This window comes from Aspergillus mulundensis (assembly GCF_003369625.1).
Source record: "Aspergillus mulundensis strain DSM 5745 chromosome Unknown scaffold_1, whole genome shotgun sequence".
Taxonomy (NCBI): Eukaryota; Fungi; Ascomycota; class Eurotiomycetes; order Eurotiales; family Aspergillaceae; genus Aspergillus; species Aspergillus mulundensis.
The window spans coordinates 2,080,577-2,097,005 of record NW_020797889.1 but is presented as its reverse complement, the minus strand read 5'-3'; the positions used below and the strand labels follow the sequence as shown (position 1 = coordinate 2,097,005).

The 16,429-nt window shown below is 47.9% G+C and overlaps 1 protein-coding gene across 1 annotated transcript; it reads left to right on the top strand.

The window, feature by feature from the left end:
- Window positions 1-1,505: 1,505 nt before the first annotated feature.
- On the top strand, window positions 1,506-16,334 carry DSM5745_02194 (AAA family ATPase midasin; the record flags this gene model as incomplete). Its single annotated transcript, XM_026744210.1, has 2 exons — window positions 1,506-9,455; window positions 9,531-16,334. The coding sequence occupies 2 exons, from the start codon at window positions 1,506-1,508 to the stop codon at window positions 16,332-16,334; spliced, it is 14,754 nt and encodes a 4,917-aa protein (XP_026607373.1).
- Window positions 16,335-16,429: the final 95 nt, after the last annotated feature.

Here is a 16,429-nt window from a genome sequence, read left to right as displayed (position 1 = left end):
TTTTTAGGTAAAAGTAAAAGCTATTTATATACTTAACTAATATTTTATAAAAAGTTAATAATATAGCCTTTATATAAATACTAGTAACCTTAAATATAATAAACCTTAATAAATATATAAACTCTTGTGATTAGTATTTCCTTAATTTATATTAATTTTAAAAGGTAAAAAAAAATATTACCAGGATTTATTTTATTTTATAAACTAAATTTAAAAATTTTTTAATTTTAATTAATTAACACGTAATACTTGTAAATATTATTCCTTTTTTAAAGATTTATATTAAATTACTATTTTTAATAATAACTACATGTTTTTAGCTAGTATATATTAAGCCAGTAGTAAAAGTTATTTAATAGCTTTTAATTATAGTTTATAATAGCTAAATATATAAAATTAATTAGGGAAAATAAATATAATAAAAAAGCGTGGTCTAGGTCTATATATATAAAAAAGTTAAAGTTAACTTTAGTAATTTATAAAGGTAAAAATAAATTATTTTTAATAATAAATTAGGAGCTTATAGCTGTAAAGCTATTAATATTTAACTTAATATTATTTTTATTAATAATAATAACTAGTTACAGGCGCCTAGCCAGCGGGCAAGGTATAAATAATAATAAAAATATAGCTATTATAGGCGTGGAAAGAGGTATAAGGATAGTAAATATTATTAATAATAATAAGTATATTAAAAATAAATAAAAAGGTTAAGGTTTATAAAAAGTAATTATATAAGCTACCTAACTTACCACTTATTAAATATACTATTATTTAATATTTTTATAATATTTTTCTACTTATTATAAGTTATTAAATAAATATATATTATAATATTAATAATTTAGCTTTAGTTATAACAGGCGTGCTTATTATATATTTAAGTTAATTTTACTAAAAAAAAATATTAAAGGGGCGGGTTAAAAAGGCCTGTAGTTATAATAAATTATTTACTTTTTTTTTATTATATATTAGTAGCTATAATATATATATAAGGTAGTATAAATATACCTTATTTTTATAATTATTATAAGTACTACAAGGCTTGCGGCCCGGGCGCTATTAAAATTAAAATATAAGTAATATATTTTTATACTAGCTATAAAATATAATTAGCTTTATAATTAAACTTATTTATATAAACCGCGAGTAAAAAAAAAATTATAAACTTAAGGTTTAAGCTATTATATTATTAAAAAAACTATATTACAAAGTTAAAGTAGTAAAAAAGTTATATAATTATTTTTTTTTTTAGTTAATTAGCTTTATTTCTTTTAGCTAATTAGCATTATTTTACTATTTTATATAATTCTTAATAAAGCTCACGTGACTAGGAGCCGGGACCTACAATTTATCGTGCGCGGGCCTCCACTTCGTTCCGGCCTCGCGCAATTATGTGGGGACCTGCCACCCTGATATCGGCAGAAAAAAGATGGCGGAAAAAAGTACTGTACTTTCTTCTCCTTTCACACACGACAGAAGAGTTCTGGGAGGTTGGACTCAGGATGGGCGCCAGTCCTACCTACGAAGGGACTCTCGATGAGTCCCAACTTCTCGAACAGCTGCCGGGTGAGATCGCGGCCCTCATCCGCACAGCTTCCGGGACTCAGTACCTGAATGCGCTCGCAGTCGGCGCGTTGAGATCAGGGTTTACGGAGAAGTTCTTCTACATCTATGAGCCGATCTTCGTTGATCTGGCTGCGCGCTGGACACTGCCCGAGTCCGGCGTTGACCAAACCGAAGTCATATCCGCATTTGCACGAATATTGCCGCTCGCACCACATTTACGATCTTTCGCAAGCCAATATGCCATGTCCCGGGCTGGCCCTCTGTCGGCGTTGGCTGCACCTAATGCTTCGACTAACTTGCAAATAGACGACCTCACAATATGCACCTTACTACTTGCCATATTCCGTCTTCTTTCTTTCGACTTAGAAGCCTTTTCACCGGCCATCTCTCCATCTCGACTACAGACCCTTTTTCAACACGACGACAAAGTGATTCGATATCTTGCGGTACGATGTTTCTGTCTTTATATGCGCGCGGCCGATGCATCGACGGAGAGGATTTTGTGGTCACATTGCGGGGATGACATCGTGGAGGGGCATTGGGAAGGTATTTCGATTGACTACCGCTGTCTCGGGCTTTGGGAAGAGCGTCGATGGACTACCTTAGAACGGCAACTCCATTCGCTGAGGACCACGCGATCTTACTCCGAGAGCCTTTCTCGAGTGGAGCAGTTGCGAGAATATTTCACTGCACGAACCGCAGAAGTATCTGGCGTATTAATACCTCGTCAGATTGTTCCCTCGCTCACACCGTCTGCAATTGTGAAAACACCCACAGCAGTGAGTAATTTGCGACGGATAGCGAGTGCCTTAATCACTCCTCAGCCAATCCTTCTAGTCGGACTGCCGAACTCAGGAAAGACCAGTCTCATCAATGACGTTGCAGGCGTCATGGGTCAGGCGGAATCTATGGTGACACTTCACCTGAACGAGCAAACAGATGCAAAAAGCCTTCTTGGAATGTACTCAACATCTCCAGCAACGGGCAGCTTTGCCTGGCAACCCGGTGTGTTGACAAAAGCTGCGAGAGAAGGCCGATGGATATTAATTGAAGATTTGGATCGCGCTCCTTCTGAAGTCATTGGTCTCATCCTTCCTATCATTGAAAAGGGTGAGCTCACTATAGCTAGTCGAAGGGAGCGCATCAAATGCGCGGAAGGCTTCAAAATTATCGCTACGATGAAGTCGTCGTACAATATCGCCGGCGAGGAGGTTGCCCCTAGTACTTCAATACTTGGAAGCAGATTATGGAATAGGGTACAGGTCGATCCGCTTACGATAGGCGAGGTTCAAGAAGTGATTGCGCAAAAGTTCCCTTTGCTCGAATCTCGGGTTCCCACAATCATGGACGTTTATCAGAAGCTCTGCTCCTCGTTTCACGGAAGCCTCGCCATCAAAAGCTCTCAAGGTCGTACCCCAGGACTGCGAGATCTTATCAAGCTCTGTAGCAGAATGCATAGGAGACTTCAGCGACTGGGCGTGAAGACTGGATTTGAAGCTACCCCTGAAGGCACTGACGACGAAATCTTTCTTGATGTTGTGGACATCTTCCTCAAATATCTACCAGACTCGACAATCTCGGATTCTTTGGCTTTGAAAGTCGCGGAAGCACTTCATATTTCGCCGCAACGTGCAAGATTTTGTTTACATGAGCGGACACCAGCGCTCCTGGATCAGGGCAGCAATCTCGTACTTGGTAGGGAGGCTTGCCGCAAGATTAAGGTTCCGAGCGGTTCTGCATCTAAACTAGCAGCTGCTACATCTCGCTTTGCTACTACGAGAGCCGCCCTGAAGTTGATGGAGCAGGTCGCTGCTTCAGTCGAGATGGCCGAGCCTGTTCTTCTCGTTGGAGAGACCGGTATCGGTAAAACGACTGTCATACAGCATTTTGCCACATTGATGCGGCAAAAACTCACAGTAGTGAACTTGTCACAACAAAGTGAAAGTAGCGACCTACTGGGTGGCTTCAAACCAGTCAACATTCGTACAATGGCCATTCCGATGTTCGATGAGTTTAATTCCCTATTCGAATTAACATTTTCTGCAAAAAAGAATCAAAAATTTCTTTCCTCGATTGCAAAGAATGTTGCCAGTGGGAATTGGGTGCGTTTGGTTAATCATTGGCACGAAGCTGTTCGGTTGGCAGATGGCGTTTTCAAGCCAGGCAATGGCTCGTCTCAGTCTGCAGAAAGTGAACAACCCACCAAGAAAAGGAAATTGGACTCCCCTAAATATCAGCATCTGCGACTGAGATGGGAAAGATTTGCAGCACAGCTCAACGACTTTGAAGCACAAGTAGCCCAGGGCGATGCCAAGTTTGCGTTTGCTTTCGTACAGGGAAAGATTGTTCGCGCCTTACGCAATGGCGAGTGGGTTCTGCTTGACGAGGTTAACCTCGCGTCACCTGACACCCTCGAAAACATCGCAAGTCTTTTGCATCACGGCAGTGAGGGTTCCCCCTCCGTGTTGCTTTCCGAGGCTGGCGATGTAGAACGGGTGTTTGGCCACCCTGATTTCCGAATATTCGGCGCCATGAACCCGGCAACTGACGCAGGCAAAAAGGACCTTCCACCGGGCCTTCGCTCCAGATTCACCGAACTATATGTGCAATCCCCTGATAACGATTTGGATGACCTCTTGTCTTTGATCAAGAAGTACCTCGGTGATTTGACTTTGAGTGATGCCAGGGCTGCACCAGATCTCGCCCAGCTCTACATGGAGGCCAAGAAGCTCAATTACGAGAACAAGCTCACAGACGGTGCAGGTCAGCGACCACACTTTAGCATTCGAACCCTTGTTCGTGCGCTCATCTACGCTGCCGATCATGCGCAAATCTATGGCTTAAGACGAGCAATATTCGAAGGGTTCTCCATGAGCTTTCTGACAGTTTTGAGCCGTGAATCCGAAAGGCTGTTGATGCCGCTGCTTGAGAAGCACATTTTCAGCAATGTGAAGAACGTCAGAGCATTACTTGGGCAAACTCCTAGACCCCCCAATGATGGCAACGAGTACGTGCATTTCAAACATTACTGGATGCGGAAAGGACATTCGATACCGGAAGAACAACCCCATTATATCATAACTCCGTTCATTGAAAAGAACCTCAAGAACCTTGTCCGAGCGAGCTCTACCCGCCGATTCCCTGTTTTGCTTCAGGGCCCAACCTCTGCCGGTAAGACCAGTATGATCGAGTATCTCGCTAAGGTATCGGGAAATAAGTTCGTACGCATCAATAACCACGAACACACCGATCTACAAGAGTATCTAGGTTCCTATGTTTCCGATGATGACGGTACTCTTCGTTATCAGGAAGGTGTCCTGGTTGAGGCCTTACGGAACGGCTACTGGATTGTCCTCGACGAGCTGAACCTGGCGCCGTCAGACGTTTTGGAAGCGCTTAATCGACTTCTGGACGATAATCGTGAGCTGTTCATCCCTGAGACACAAGAAGTGGTTCATCCTCATCCAAATTTCATGCTATTCGCAACGCAGAATCCTGCAGGGCTTTATGGAGGCCGAAAAGTACTCTCCCGCGCGTTTCGGAATCGTTTCCTCGAATTGCACTTCGACGACATACCAGAGAGCGAGCTAGAATACATTCTCAAAGAACGGTCACAGATCGCGCCGTCCTTCTGTACCCGGATCGTTTCAGTATATCGGAAACTCTCTTTATTGCGCCAATCAAACCGACTATTTGAGCAAAAGAATAGTTTCGCCACCCTGCGTGATCTTTTCCGGTGGGCTCTGCGGCAAGCGGATGACCGAGAGCAGTTGGCTGTAAATGGCTTCATGCTCCTTGCAGAGAGGGTGCGAAACCCTCAAGAGAGAGAAGCTGTGAAAGGTGTGATTGAAGAGGTTATGAAGGTCAAGATAGATGAAGAGGTTCTCTACAGTATATCTGAAATGGACAAGCGTGCACCAATGCTAAGGCAACTAACCCCTGGCATTGTCTGGACCAGGGCTATGAGAAGACTTTTTATCTTGGTTTCCACAGCTCTCCATAACAACGAGCCTATCCTGCTTGTGGGTGAGACCGGCTGCGGAAAGACTCAACTTTGTCAAGCAGTCTCAGATGCCTACCAAAAGCAGCTGCACATTGTCAATGCGCATGTGAACTTGGAAACTGGCGATCTCATCGGTGCCCAACGCCCTGTGCGAAATCGAACGGCTATCGAAGATGGTCTGGTCAGCGACTTGCGAACACTCTTGCGAGACGAGACCAAGTCGTTTGAAGAGTTGAAACAAGTTTTTGCAACGTTTAGTGAAGGACAGCGACAAGAATGCGACTCGGAGCTGCTTAAGAGAATTGAGAAGAACCTTGCCCGTCTCAATGCGTTGTTCGAATGGACTGATGGCAGTTTGATTACAGCCATGAGGACAGGCCAATTTTTCCTGCTTGATGAAATTTCTCTCGCCGACGACTCGGTGCTGGAACGACTCAACAGTGTGCTGGAACCCCACAGGTCGATACTGCTAGCAGAAAAGGGCCCTATCGATTCAATGGTGGTCGCGGACAGCGGTTTCCAATTTCTTTCAACCATGAACCCCGGAGGCGACTATGGAAAGCGAGAACTTTCTGCTGCTCTTCGAAATCGGATGACCGAGATTTGGGCCCCTCAGCTTTCTGAAGATGAAGATATCCTTCCGATCCTTCAAAGGAAACTACAGATGGAGTCGGAGCACATTCCTCGGGCAATGTTACAGTTCGCTAAGTGGTTCAAGCGGACGTTCCAGGGGTCCTCTACCAACTCCCTCTCCCTCCGCGATCTTCTGGGCTGGGTTGATTTCGTCAATAAATGCCAGGGTTCTGAACCCTTGTTTGCCGTCATCCAAGGTGCTGCAATGGTGTTCATAGACACACTAGGCGCTAACCCAGCCGCGATGCTTGCCAGTACGTTGCATAATCTCGTGGCAAACCGAAAGCTGTGTCTGGATAAACTTCAAGAACTGTTTGACGTCGATGCCGCAAGTATCTACGAGCAAAGGTCTATTATCGATATCCAAGACCGAGCCTTGCGCGTGGGGCCCTTCCATCTCACCATCCAGGGTGATGCTCAACCTGATCCTGAGTTCATCATGGATGCGCCGACCACTATTGCCAACTCAGTACGAATTGCTCGCGGATTACAATTAACCAAACCCATTCTCCTAGAAGGTAGCCCTGGCGTTGGTAAGACAACACTTGTGACTGCCCTTGCTCGAGCCCTAGGGAAGCCGCTCACCCGAATCAATCTGTCTGAGCAAACGGATCTTACGGATCTGTTTGGATCGGATGTGCCTGTTGAAGGCGGCGATGTAGGTCAGTTTGCGTGGCGGGATGCACCTTTCCTGCAAGCGATGCAGCGTGGCGACTGGGTCCTCTTGGATGAGATGAATCTGGCCTCTCAGTCGGTGCTTGAGGGTCTCAATGCTTGTTTGGACCATCGTCAGATGGTCTACATTGCGGAACTTGACCAGACTTTCAAGCGGCACCCGAATTTCGTCCTTTTTGCGGCACAAAATCCCCATCATCAAGGAGGTGGTAGGAAGGGGTTGCCGGCTTCTTTCGTCAACCGGTTTACCGTGGTGTATGCTGATAGCTTCACCGACGCTGACTTGAAACGCATATGCGCCAAACTCTTCCCCGGCAGTCCCACCAGGCAGACCGAACGGCTTGTTGATTTTGTTTCCTCGTTGAATACCGCTATTACCCAGGAAAGGAGGTTAGGTGTTTTGGGTGGTCCATGGGAGGTCAACCTGCGTGACATCCAAAGATGGCTTCAACTGGCTGATCGTGGAGCTTTGCAAATTCATACAAAGAACTTCCTCGACGTTATCATCTCCCAACGTTTTAGGTCGGAAGAGGACCGGGAACGAGTCCGCCATCTATATGAGCATGTCTTTGACGGCGTCTCAACCGCAGCCAAGAGTTACTATCATAATATGACTGCGGAGTGTATGCAGGTCGGGCTTGGAGTTATGCAAAGAGATGTAATGCTGCAAGAAACGCCCAATCCGCATCTCGAGATACTCCCGAAGGATCTCCCTATCCTTGAGTCTCTCATGCTTTGCATTGAGCAGTCATGGCCAAGCATCTTGGTGGGAGCCTCAGGATGCGGCAAAACAACGTTGATAAGAAAGCTTGCTGCTCTTAATGGAGCCAATTTGGTCGAGCTAGCCTTGAGTGCCGATACTGATACAATGGACCTAGTCGGGGGTTTCGAGCAGATTGACCACAACAGGGAGAAACAGTCCCTTTTGCAGGATATTTTGCTCTTTGTGAGACGGCAAATATTTTCCGGTTACTCGCCTGGGACTTCTCCAGAAGAAATTTCTGCCTTCGTTGAGTTTTATGAACGATTACAGAGCCCTGACGTATCTCTCGAAATACTATGCACGTTGCTGGAAACCGTTCATCAACTATATCCCGAACCAGCGTTGGAACAGCTACTTGAACGATCGCGATCTTTGTTTCGGATCACCAAAGAGTCGGAGACTTTTAAGGTTGGTTTTGAGTGGACGGAGGGTGTCTTGACGCAGGCTGTGCAGAAGGGAGACTGGGTTGTCCTAGACAACGCCAATCTTTGTAATCCCTCTGTCCTCGACAGGCTGAACTCCTTGACGGAGCCAAACGGGTCTCTCATTCTCAATGAGCAGCGCACTGAAGATGGAAACGCCCGAATCATCAAACCTCACCCGAACTTTAGGCTCTTCTTGACAATGGATTCGAGAAACGGAGAGCTTTCTCGCGCCATGCGAAATAGATGTGTTGAGATCTGCATCCTGCCCCAGGAGGAACTTGTTCAGAAGTACTCCTCCACTCCCTCCTATACCAGCCAATCTTACCTATACCGTCTTCGCTCTCTCTGGACGTTCGGGCCTTTCGGAGCTTTAGAGCAAGTGTCTGAACCATCGTACGAGATTCGCCTGGACCACCTGTCTATCTCGGACCTAGCTTATCTCCAACGATCACAACATCTTGTTTCTCCGTATTTGTCTGATCTCCAACTTGGCCAGTTCTCGAGACTTTTGGATCGTTACGCATCGGTTATACACGACAATCAGTTCTGCCAACCTTTCGATTCCATCAAGAAATCCGTCAACCTAGGGAACGTCACTTTCGCCATTCAAGGCCATCTACAACCGCTTCATCCTTTGGTCAATGAACCTCTGGCTCTAGTTTTGGAGCAGGATTTGCCATTCAACTCACTTATCCTTCTGGCGCATTTGCAGGAGTCGAAGCTTGATCTGCATCGCCTCAAACAGGCCCTATTGCTCGCAGACGAATCAAGCCAGTCTCTAAAACCAAGCCAAATGAGTCGCCTGCAGCGATCTATAGCCTCGAAGCGCATACCTGCCTTGATGAAAGATTCGACACAGCCAGTTGGCCGCTTCCTTGCGCATTGCGGACAGGCTGTATACGACTTTGTTCAAAGTCTAGACAGTGATTTCATCCACCATCATGATCCTATGCCTCCTCTTCGTGCAATCATTAACTTCTGTGCGGATATCCTGAGAGTTACAGCATCTACTGAAGTTGATGAGGGCGAATTCTTGATCTACCTTCAGATCGGTAAAACGTTGTGCTCATCGATCTTCGATCTAGGTGCTGCTTTCACCAAACTGGCTCATGCTCTGTCTCAAGCGCTTGAACGCTTCCACGAAAACTGGGCTCTTACTACAGGTCTCGGGATGCAGAAGCTCTGGGAATCTTGGAGACCAGCAACAGCATCAACTCCCGCCCAGTTGACTTCCATGCTGGATCTGGAGAAGGTCGCGTCAGAGTTTATGCAAATCGCAAACCGGACTCGTCTTGACTTGTCTCAATTGAGCCAAGTGCGTAACTCTTTGGTCGAAACGCAAAGATCCTTGCTTTTGAAGGGTGCCGATGAGGGAAATCTCGTGCAAGTAAGTTCTTGACCATCCAAGTTGTGGCATCTGACACACGGTCTGTCATATGTTCTCCATACTAACAATTAGCAGAGTCTCCGAGAGACAGTGATGGGTCTGGCAAGCGTGGTGCAAGATTCCGAGTTGACTCAAAGCCCGTACTTCTCGAACGAGTTTGAGATACTCTGCCAATACCATGACATTGCGGCCCTTAAGGATGGAAGCCCCTCTGCGCCTCAAACTGCCGTCCAATCCGTTTTGGCTCTACTCGCTGGCCGTCCTGCTCAGCCATTGAATTCATCAAAGCTGCAAAGCCGGGTTCCGGATATCCTTCATCGTCTGTCCTTGTTTTCAGGATATCAGCGATCTTCCGGGTGTGGAACAGCCGTTAGCGGCACTGTTTCTCTGTCGCTGCTCAACAAGTTGGCTTATGTTGATCGCGTCAGCCTTGGTCAGATGGACGCCCTGGAACTTGAAAAACAGACGCTCTCCAAAGCATTAGCCTTAACCAGTCGAGAAATCGCCCTGGATCAGCTCAAGCTTGTCAGACAGGCGCTTTTGGAACTTACCGCGGAGTTTGTCGATGTTCACAAGGAGTTCTTCAATCCGCAATCCTTTGAGCAACTGGTCACTCTTCTACGTTTGGCAGGCAAGCGAGGCTTGCCACCAAGTTTGCTCTCATTGAACATTCGTCTGGCGCAGAACCTACCCAGCAACCACTATTTCAAAGCCATTGCTGATAAGGCACTTCCGAAGCTTGTTGTAGCGTTGCTGACTAGGTCTACCGGCGAAGATGCTGTGCAAGATACTGCAAGCGCATTGGTGCAACTGGCGGTTATTCTCCTGTGGCTATTTGTTCCTGATAAGCCATTCGATCCTTCCCTAAGCTTAGTCGTCGAGAGGGAGCGACATCAGCAACGTGTCGCTGAACTTGCTTCGAAGGCTGAATCAATCATCTTGTTTGAGCAAGTCTTTTCGGGACAAGCTACGAACATTAGGCATGAAATCGTGCAGCATGAATTGAACAGCCTTGGTTCAACTCCTCCGCCATCCTCTGTCACACGTCCAGCTACCTCGGAAATTAGCATTCTCCACGCCGAATTCGCCAGCATCATCAAATCTGTTCTCCGCCGGAACCCAGAGAAATTGATCAACGCGACCAAGAAGGGCCCCGAGAACGAACGTACGAGAAAGCTACTGCGGGACAATATTCAGCAATTGAGCAAGCGGTTGAGTACCAACTATAGATCCTATGACGATATCACCACCCTTGTCGTTCGCTTCCTACAAATATTAGATCTTGGACTTTCTCTCGGCTCAAACCCCGACCATGGACCTGATGAGACAGCTCTTCTGCGGACCGTTTGTAAGAGCACGCCATTCCTTGGAGCTTCTGGTCGATCAATCCTGTCGCTTGACAATGGCTCGTGCAGGCAAGACTCCAAACACGCCACAGATTCATGGTTCCACGATTTATCATCGCTTAGGGTGGCTGAAGCCATGGAGCCTGGTATTCTTCATAGCAAAACTGGGCGCGAGAATCTCCTACGCATTGTCGAGAAATTTTACATGTTGTGGAAGGCAAAGTTGAAGGAGGATCAAGAGGAACACACCCGCAAGAATGAGATGTATCATTTCAAAGGATCCTGGGAGGACAGTGAAGAAGTCGATGCAAATGAGTTATACCAGCTCTTCCCTACATATGAAGAGGGCGCGGACCAAGATATCAGTTTGTCAAGCGCGACTGATCCCAAGGCTATCGCGGTTCGACTGGCCGATCTTCACGCCAAACTGTTTGAGGCTGCCGATAGTGGAACAGTGCTGTTAGATTACGTCAAGCAGTCTGCCATGCTGCTAGGTTCGATTTGGTCTGAAACCAACAACTCGCTTTCTCCACACGTCGCTCCAAAGGAGCAGGTTTCTGCTATTCTTTTGCTCCTTGAAGATGATCTTATCAAGAGAACCACCCCGTCGGCCAAAAGCTATAATTTCTACATTGACCGGAACTTGGCCGAAGCCAAGAAGCTTCTGACTTTGACACGCTCTATTCAAGCTCGATTTGCTCAGATACAACAGGCCTGGCCGGATCACGCAGTTCCCGGTGATGTTATCTCGTTCTGCAAAGAGATTTATCAGTTCAAGCATTCCGAACCCGTTGCTAAGTTTCTGACAAAGGTCGAGAAGCTTCACTCTCTTGTCCATGAATGGCAGCTCGTAGCCAGTCGAGAGTACTCAGCAGCATCATACTACGATGAACTTACCAACATGATCATTTCCTGGCGGCGATTGGAATTATCAACTTGGGCAAAGCTCCTGGATCTTGAGAAGGACAAGTGTGACCAGGACGTAAGCTCATGGTGGTTTATCGCTTTCGAAGCACTTATTAGGGCGCCAATCCAAATTGCAGAGTCCGGACCCGCGTATCTGGGTGACCATGTCCAGGATGTGGTTGGTACATTGGAGCAATTCACGCACTCAACTACGCTAGGCCAGTACAGCGAGCGGCTCCGGCTCATCAAGAACTTCCGAGCCCTCTTACTCCTCTATGTGCAAGACTATCCGTCGCTGAAGCAGCTCGTATCTGCACTCGACAACTTCCTTCACCATTACGCTCAATTTCAACCCGCTGTTAACAAAATGCTGACTGACAAGCGTTCTGCTCTGGAAAAGGATATCAAGGAACAGATACAACTCGCAAGCTGGAAGGACACAAATATTGTTGCCCTTAGAGAGAGTGCTAAGCGTTCACATGTCAAGCTGTTCAAATTGGTGCGCAAGTACCGCGAAGTTTTGGGACTGCCCGTTGAGCAGATTTTGAGCCAAGATATGCCCGAACGAGAAGAAGAAACCGGCGTTTCCGGTCGCGAGCTGGTCTTCTCCTCTACGAGTATTCCGGAAGCCCTGGTCCTTTGCGAAAGAAGCAAAGTGTGGTCTACCCGACCTCCTCGTTTTACGAACCCGGAAGGCACAGTCAAGAACATGCTCAGCATGTACACCACAATTTCCGACGAATTCGATGTTGGTAACGATCTCAGCGGCTTTGTTCAATTCTTCCTTGAAAGTATCAAAGAATTCCGAACCCAGACCCCGAAGGTCTTGACGGAGGAGAACAAACCCGATGTTCAACACCTCAAGGGTCAAAAACGTCGTTTCTATGCGGACACTTTGCGACAGCTTCTGGAGTTTGGTGTCAAGCGTAATGCCGGTACCGACTTGGTCGAATCCCAGGCTACCGTTGCTAAAGTGCTTGCTACAAGCCCGTCTCTCCCCGCCCACCCGGCGGTAATGCAACTGATCGAGAATTGCGATGGCTACTTCCACCGACTTTTAGACCTCGTTCCGCGTGCTCGTCAAGCCTCACGCAGCTACTCCGAGGAACTCAGCAATGTTGAAGTGTCGAGGAGTTTGGGGTCGATGGAGCATCTTTTGTTCATGATTAGGAAACAGAGAGCCGCCGTTTCACCGGCTCTATCGGATTTAGGAACGCTTCAGTACACTCTCGCCAAGGTTTCCAACCTCTGGAAGTCGGGAACAAACTCTATTGCTCATTCTAATCACCAAATTGCTAGCGGGAAGCAAGAAGTAGCAACAGCAGTTGCATGGCTGGTGCCCACTCTCGGACTTGCTTTAACGATTGTGGAGCTGCATTCGAAATTCTCTGAGATTCCTTCATCAGAAATTTCCAAAAGCCTGCAGACGTGGAAAGAGACGTTTTACCGTCTGAGACAATCTATCAACCACCTTCCCGAGCTGCCGAGTGGAGTTATTTCTAGACTTCATCAGCATACCTTCGACGAAGCTGCGTCCTCCCTGGATCAACTGAAGGCAGATATTGGCAAATGGGCTCGCGAACGTCCTGATTTAACCTTTGTCCTGGACCAGCTTCTCCCCTGGACTAAAGCCAAGACTGGGCCCGCTGAAACCGTGCAAAACGTGGACGTGTTGGCAATCGAAGACTTTGACTCGAGCCTTACTGCGGCCACGGATAAGATACTTGTCAGTCTCCAGAAACTCAAGGAGGTGCCAGCTTTGATTACATCCACTGGCTCTCTTTCCCGCAGTGACGAATTCTTCACTAGAGCTCTGAAGTCGGCGCATCTGCCCGATATCACGAAAGCTCTGGATGATGTGCTAGAAACCCTACATCGTATACAGGAGAACTCAGAGGCTGGTATTCCACTAGCAGTTTCGCTTCTGGCGAGCCTGTTGCCGATCATGAACAAATATTACGATATTAGCCAAGACATCGTGGGCCGCTTCCTCAAAGTGCACCGTGAGACATGCAAGATGTCTTATGTACTTGCGAAGACTTTCATTCAGGTCTCATCAGAAGGCTTCTGTAGCCCACATGAGGAGTCAAATGAAGAAGGCCAATCTGGAAAGTTGGAGAGCGGAACAGGTCTTGGTGAAGGTGAAGGAGCCGAAGACATCAGTAAAGATGTTGGTGATGACGAAGACCTGTCTGAGCTGGCGCAACAGGAACAACAAGAAGGAGCAGGAGAGGATATGGATAAGTCTAAAGATGCTGTGAATATGGACCAGGAAGACCTGAAAGGTGAGGAGGGCGAGCATGAAGAAGAAGAAGAAGATGGAGACAAAGAAAGCGGCGACGAGGGAGAGGATGACGATATTGATGAGGAGGTAGGCAGCGTCAATGACCTTGATGCATCTGCCGTTGATGAGAAGATGTGGGATGGTGGCCATGACGAGGAACAGAAGGAGACGGAGAACCAAGAAGGCAAGGGTGCTACTGAGGCTGATCAGCAAACGGCAGCCCCGGAGCAGAAAGAAGGCGAGAAGGGCGAAGAGGGCGAGAAAGAGGGAGAAGGCGAAGAGGAGGAAGAGGAGGATGAAGAAGAGGAAGCGCCTGATGATGAAGGCGAGGCTATTGGACGCGAGGATATGGACGTCACAGATCCCCATGCCCAGGAACAGGAGACACTTGATCTACCGGAAGAGATGCAGCTTGATGGTGACGAGAAGGGCATGGATGATGAGGATTTCGGCAGCGATGATGGGCTCGATGATCTTCCTGATGCACCGAACGATGAACAGATGAATGAGATGCAGGAGGACAATCCCGAAGAGCAGGGCCCTGGCGACCTCCCCGGCGAGGAGGAAGAGATTGACCAGGACGAGGAAGCTCAGCCCGAAGAGGAGAATGCCAATGCAGCTGAAGGTGAAGAAGACGCACAGGAGCAGGGTGAAGAGCCTGAAGAGACCCAGCAAGACGAATTCCTTGCCCAAAGGGATGACAATGAGAATGCTGGAGAAGAAGTCGCTCCCAGCGAAGCTGTCAATGGCGGTCTCGGTGCCGAGCAAGACCAGAACCAGGAGAAGGGCGCTTCCGGCAACGCACAGCAACAAGACGGCTCTACTGATCCTAACGTCGAACAAAATCAACAAACCGGTGCTGCCAAGGAGGGTGAAGAAAACGAGAGGTCCAGGGATGAGGGAGGTGCGGACGATGTCAACCCGGAAGATCCTCAGTTACAGGCATTCAAGAAGCTGGGTGATGTCCTTGAACAATGGCATCGCAGACAAAAAGAAATTCAGAATGCCTCAAAACAGGAGGAAGGCGAGACAGACGAGCCTTTGCCTCAGGACACAGAGATGGGCGATGCAGACTTTGAGCACTTGGCAGACCAAGACGACGTCGCTGATACCCAAGCCCTTGGTCAAGCCAACGAAGAACAAGCCAAAGCTCTGGACCAGAACAAGGGCGTGGAGTCAGAATCTAAACCCACCGATCAAGAAATGCTGCCTGACGCGTCCGATGAGCCTCAACTCCTCCCAGAAAACGAACTGGAGGATGCAATGCAACTGGATCACGACGGCGCCCCCACCGACAACCAGGCAGCCGGAGCTTTTATCCCAGGAACATCGCAAGCCCAACAAAATCCAAGCGACGCCCAAGCCCACCCAGCAGAAACCGAAGAGCTCGACGAAGTCGACTCCCACCTAGCCGCCATCCACCTCTCTTCCACTCTCCCCCCTTTAACCCCACGAGATGAAGCCCAACGCCTGTGGTCGAAGTACGAATCCGCAACAAACGCCCTCTCCCTCTCCCTAACTGAACAGCTCCGCCTAATCCTAGCTCCAACCCTCGCGACCAAACTCCGCGGCGACTTCCGAACCGGTAAACGTCTCAACATCAAGCGCATCATCCCTTATATCGCCTCTCAGTATAAGCGCGACAAAATCTGGATGCGCCGCTCTGTTCCCTCCAAGCGCAACTACCAAATCATGCTTGCCGTTGACGACAGTAAGTCCATGCTCGAGAGCGGCAGTGGCCAACTCGCGTTTGAAACGCTCGCCCTCGTCGCGAAGAGTTTGAGCATGCTCGAAGTTGGAGACCTCTGCGTCCTTGGTTTCGGTAGCGAGGACCATGTCCGTGTTGCTCACGACTTCGGCAAGCCCTTCTCCTCCGAGGCTGGTATCCAGGTCTTCCAGAATTTCAGCTACCAGCAAACCGGCACCAACGTGCGCAAGTTAATCGCTGACTCGATCGCTCTCTTCCGTGAAGCGCGCTTCAAGCAGTCTCCTGCTGGCGGCGGTGCAGATCTCTGGCAGTTAGAGCTGATCATCTCCGACGGTATCTGCGAAGACCACGAGACCATCAAGCGGCTTGTCCGCCAGGCCCAGGAGGAGCGGATCATGATCGTGTTTATCATTGTGGACGCTCTAAAGGGCAACTCCATCCTAGACCTTACGCAGGCCAGCTTTGAGCCGGATACTGAGAGCGGTACCGGCGAGATGAAACTGAGGATGAAGCGGTACTTGGAGGGATTCCCATTCCCCTATTACCTTGTCGTGCGGGACGTGAGAGAGCTTCCGGCTGTTTTGGCTACAGCATTGAAGCAGTGGTTCGCGGAGGTTGTTGATGTTTCTTCATAGACTGATTGAGTGTTTGCATTATGGAGTTTTGGGGCCTAAAAAAGCATGTTTTCATTTCTTTTGCTGTTGTAAATAGGTGGCAAACTGTGTATACT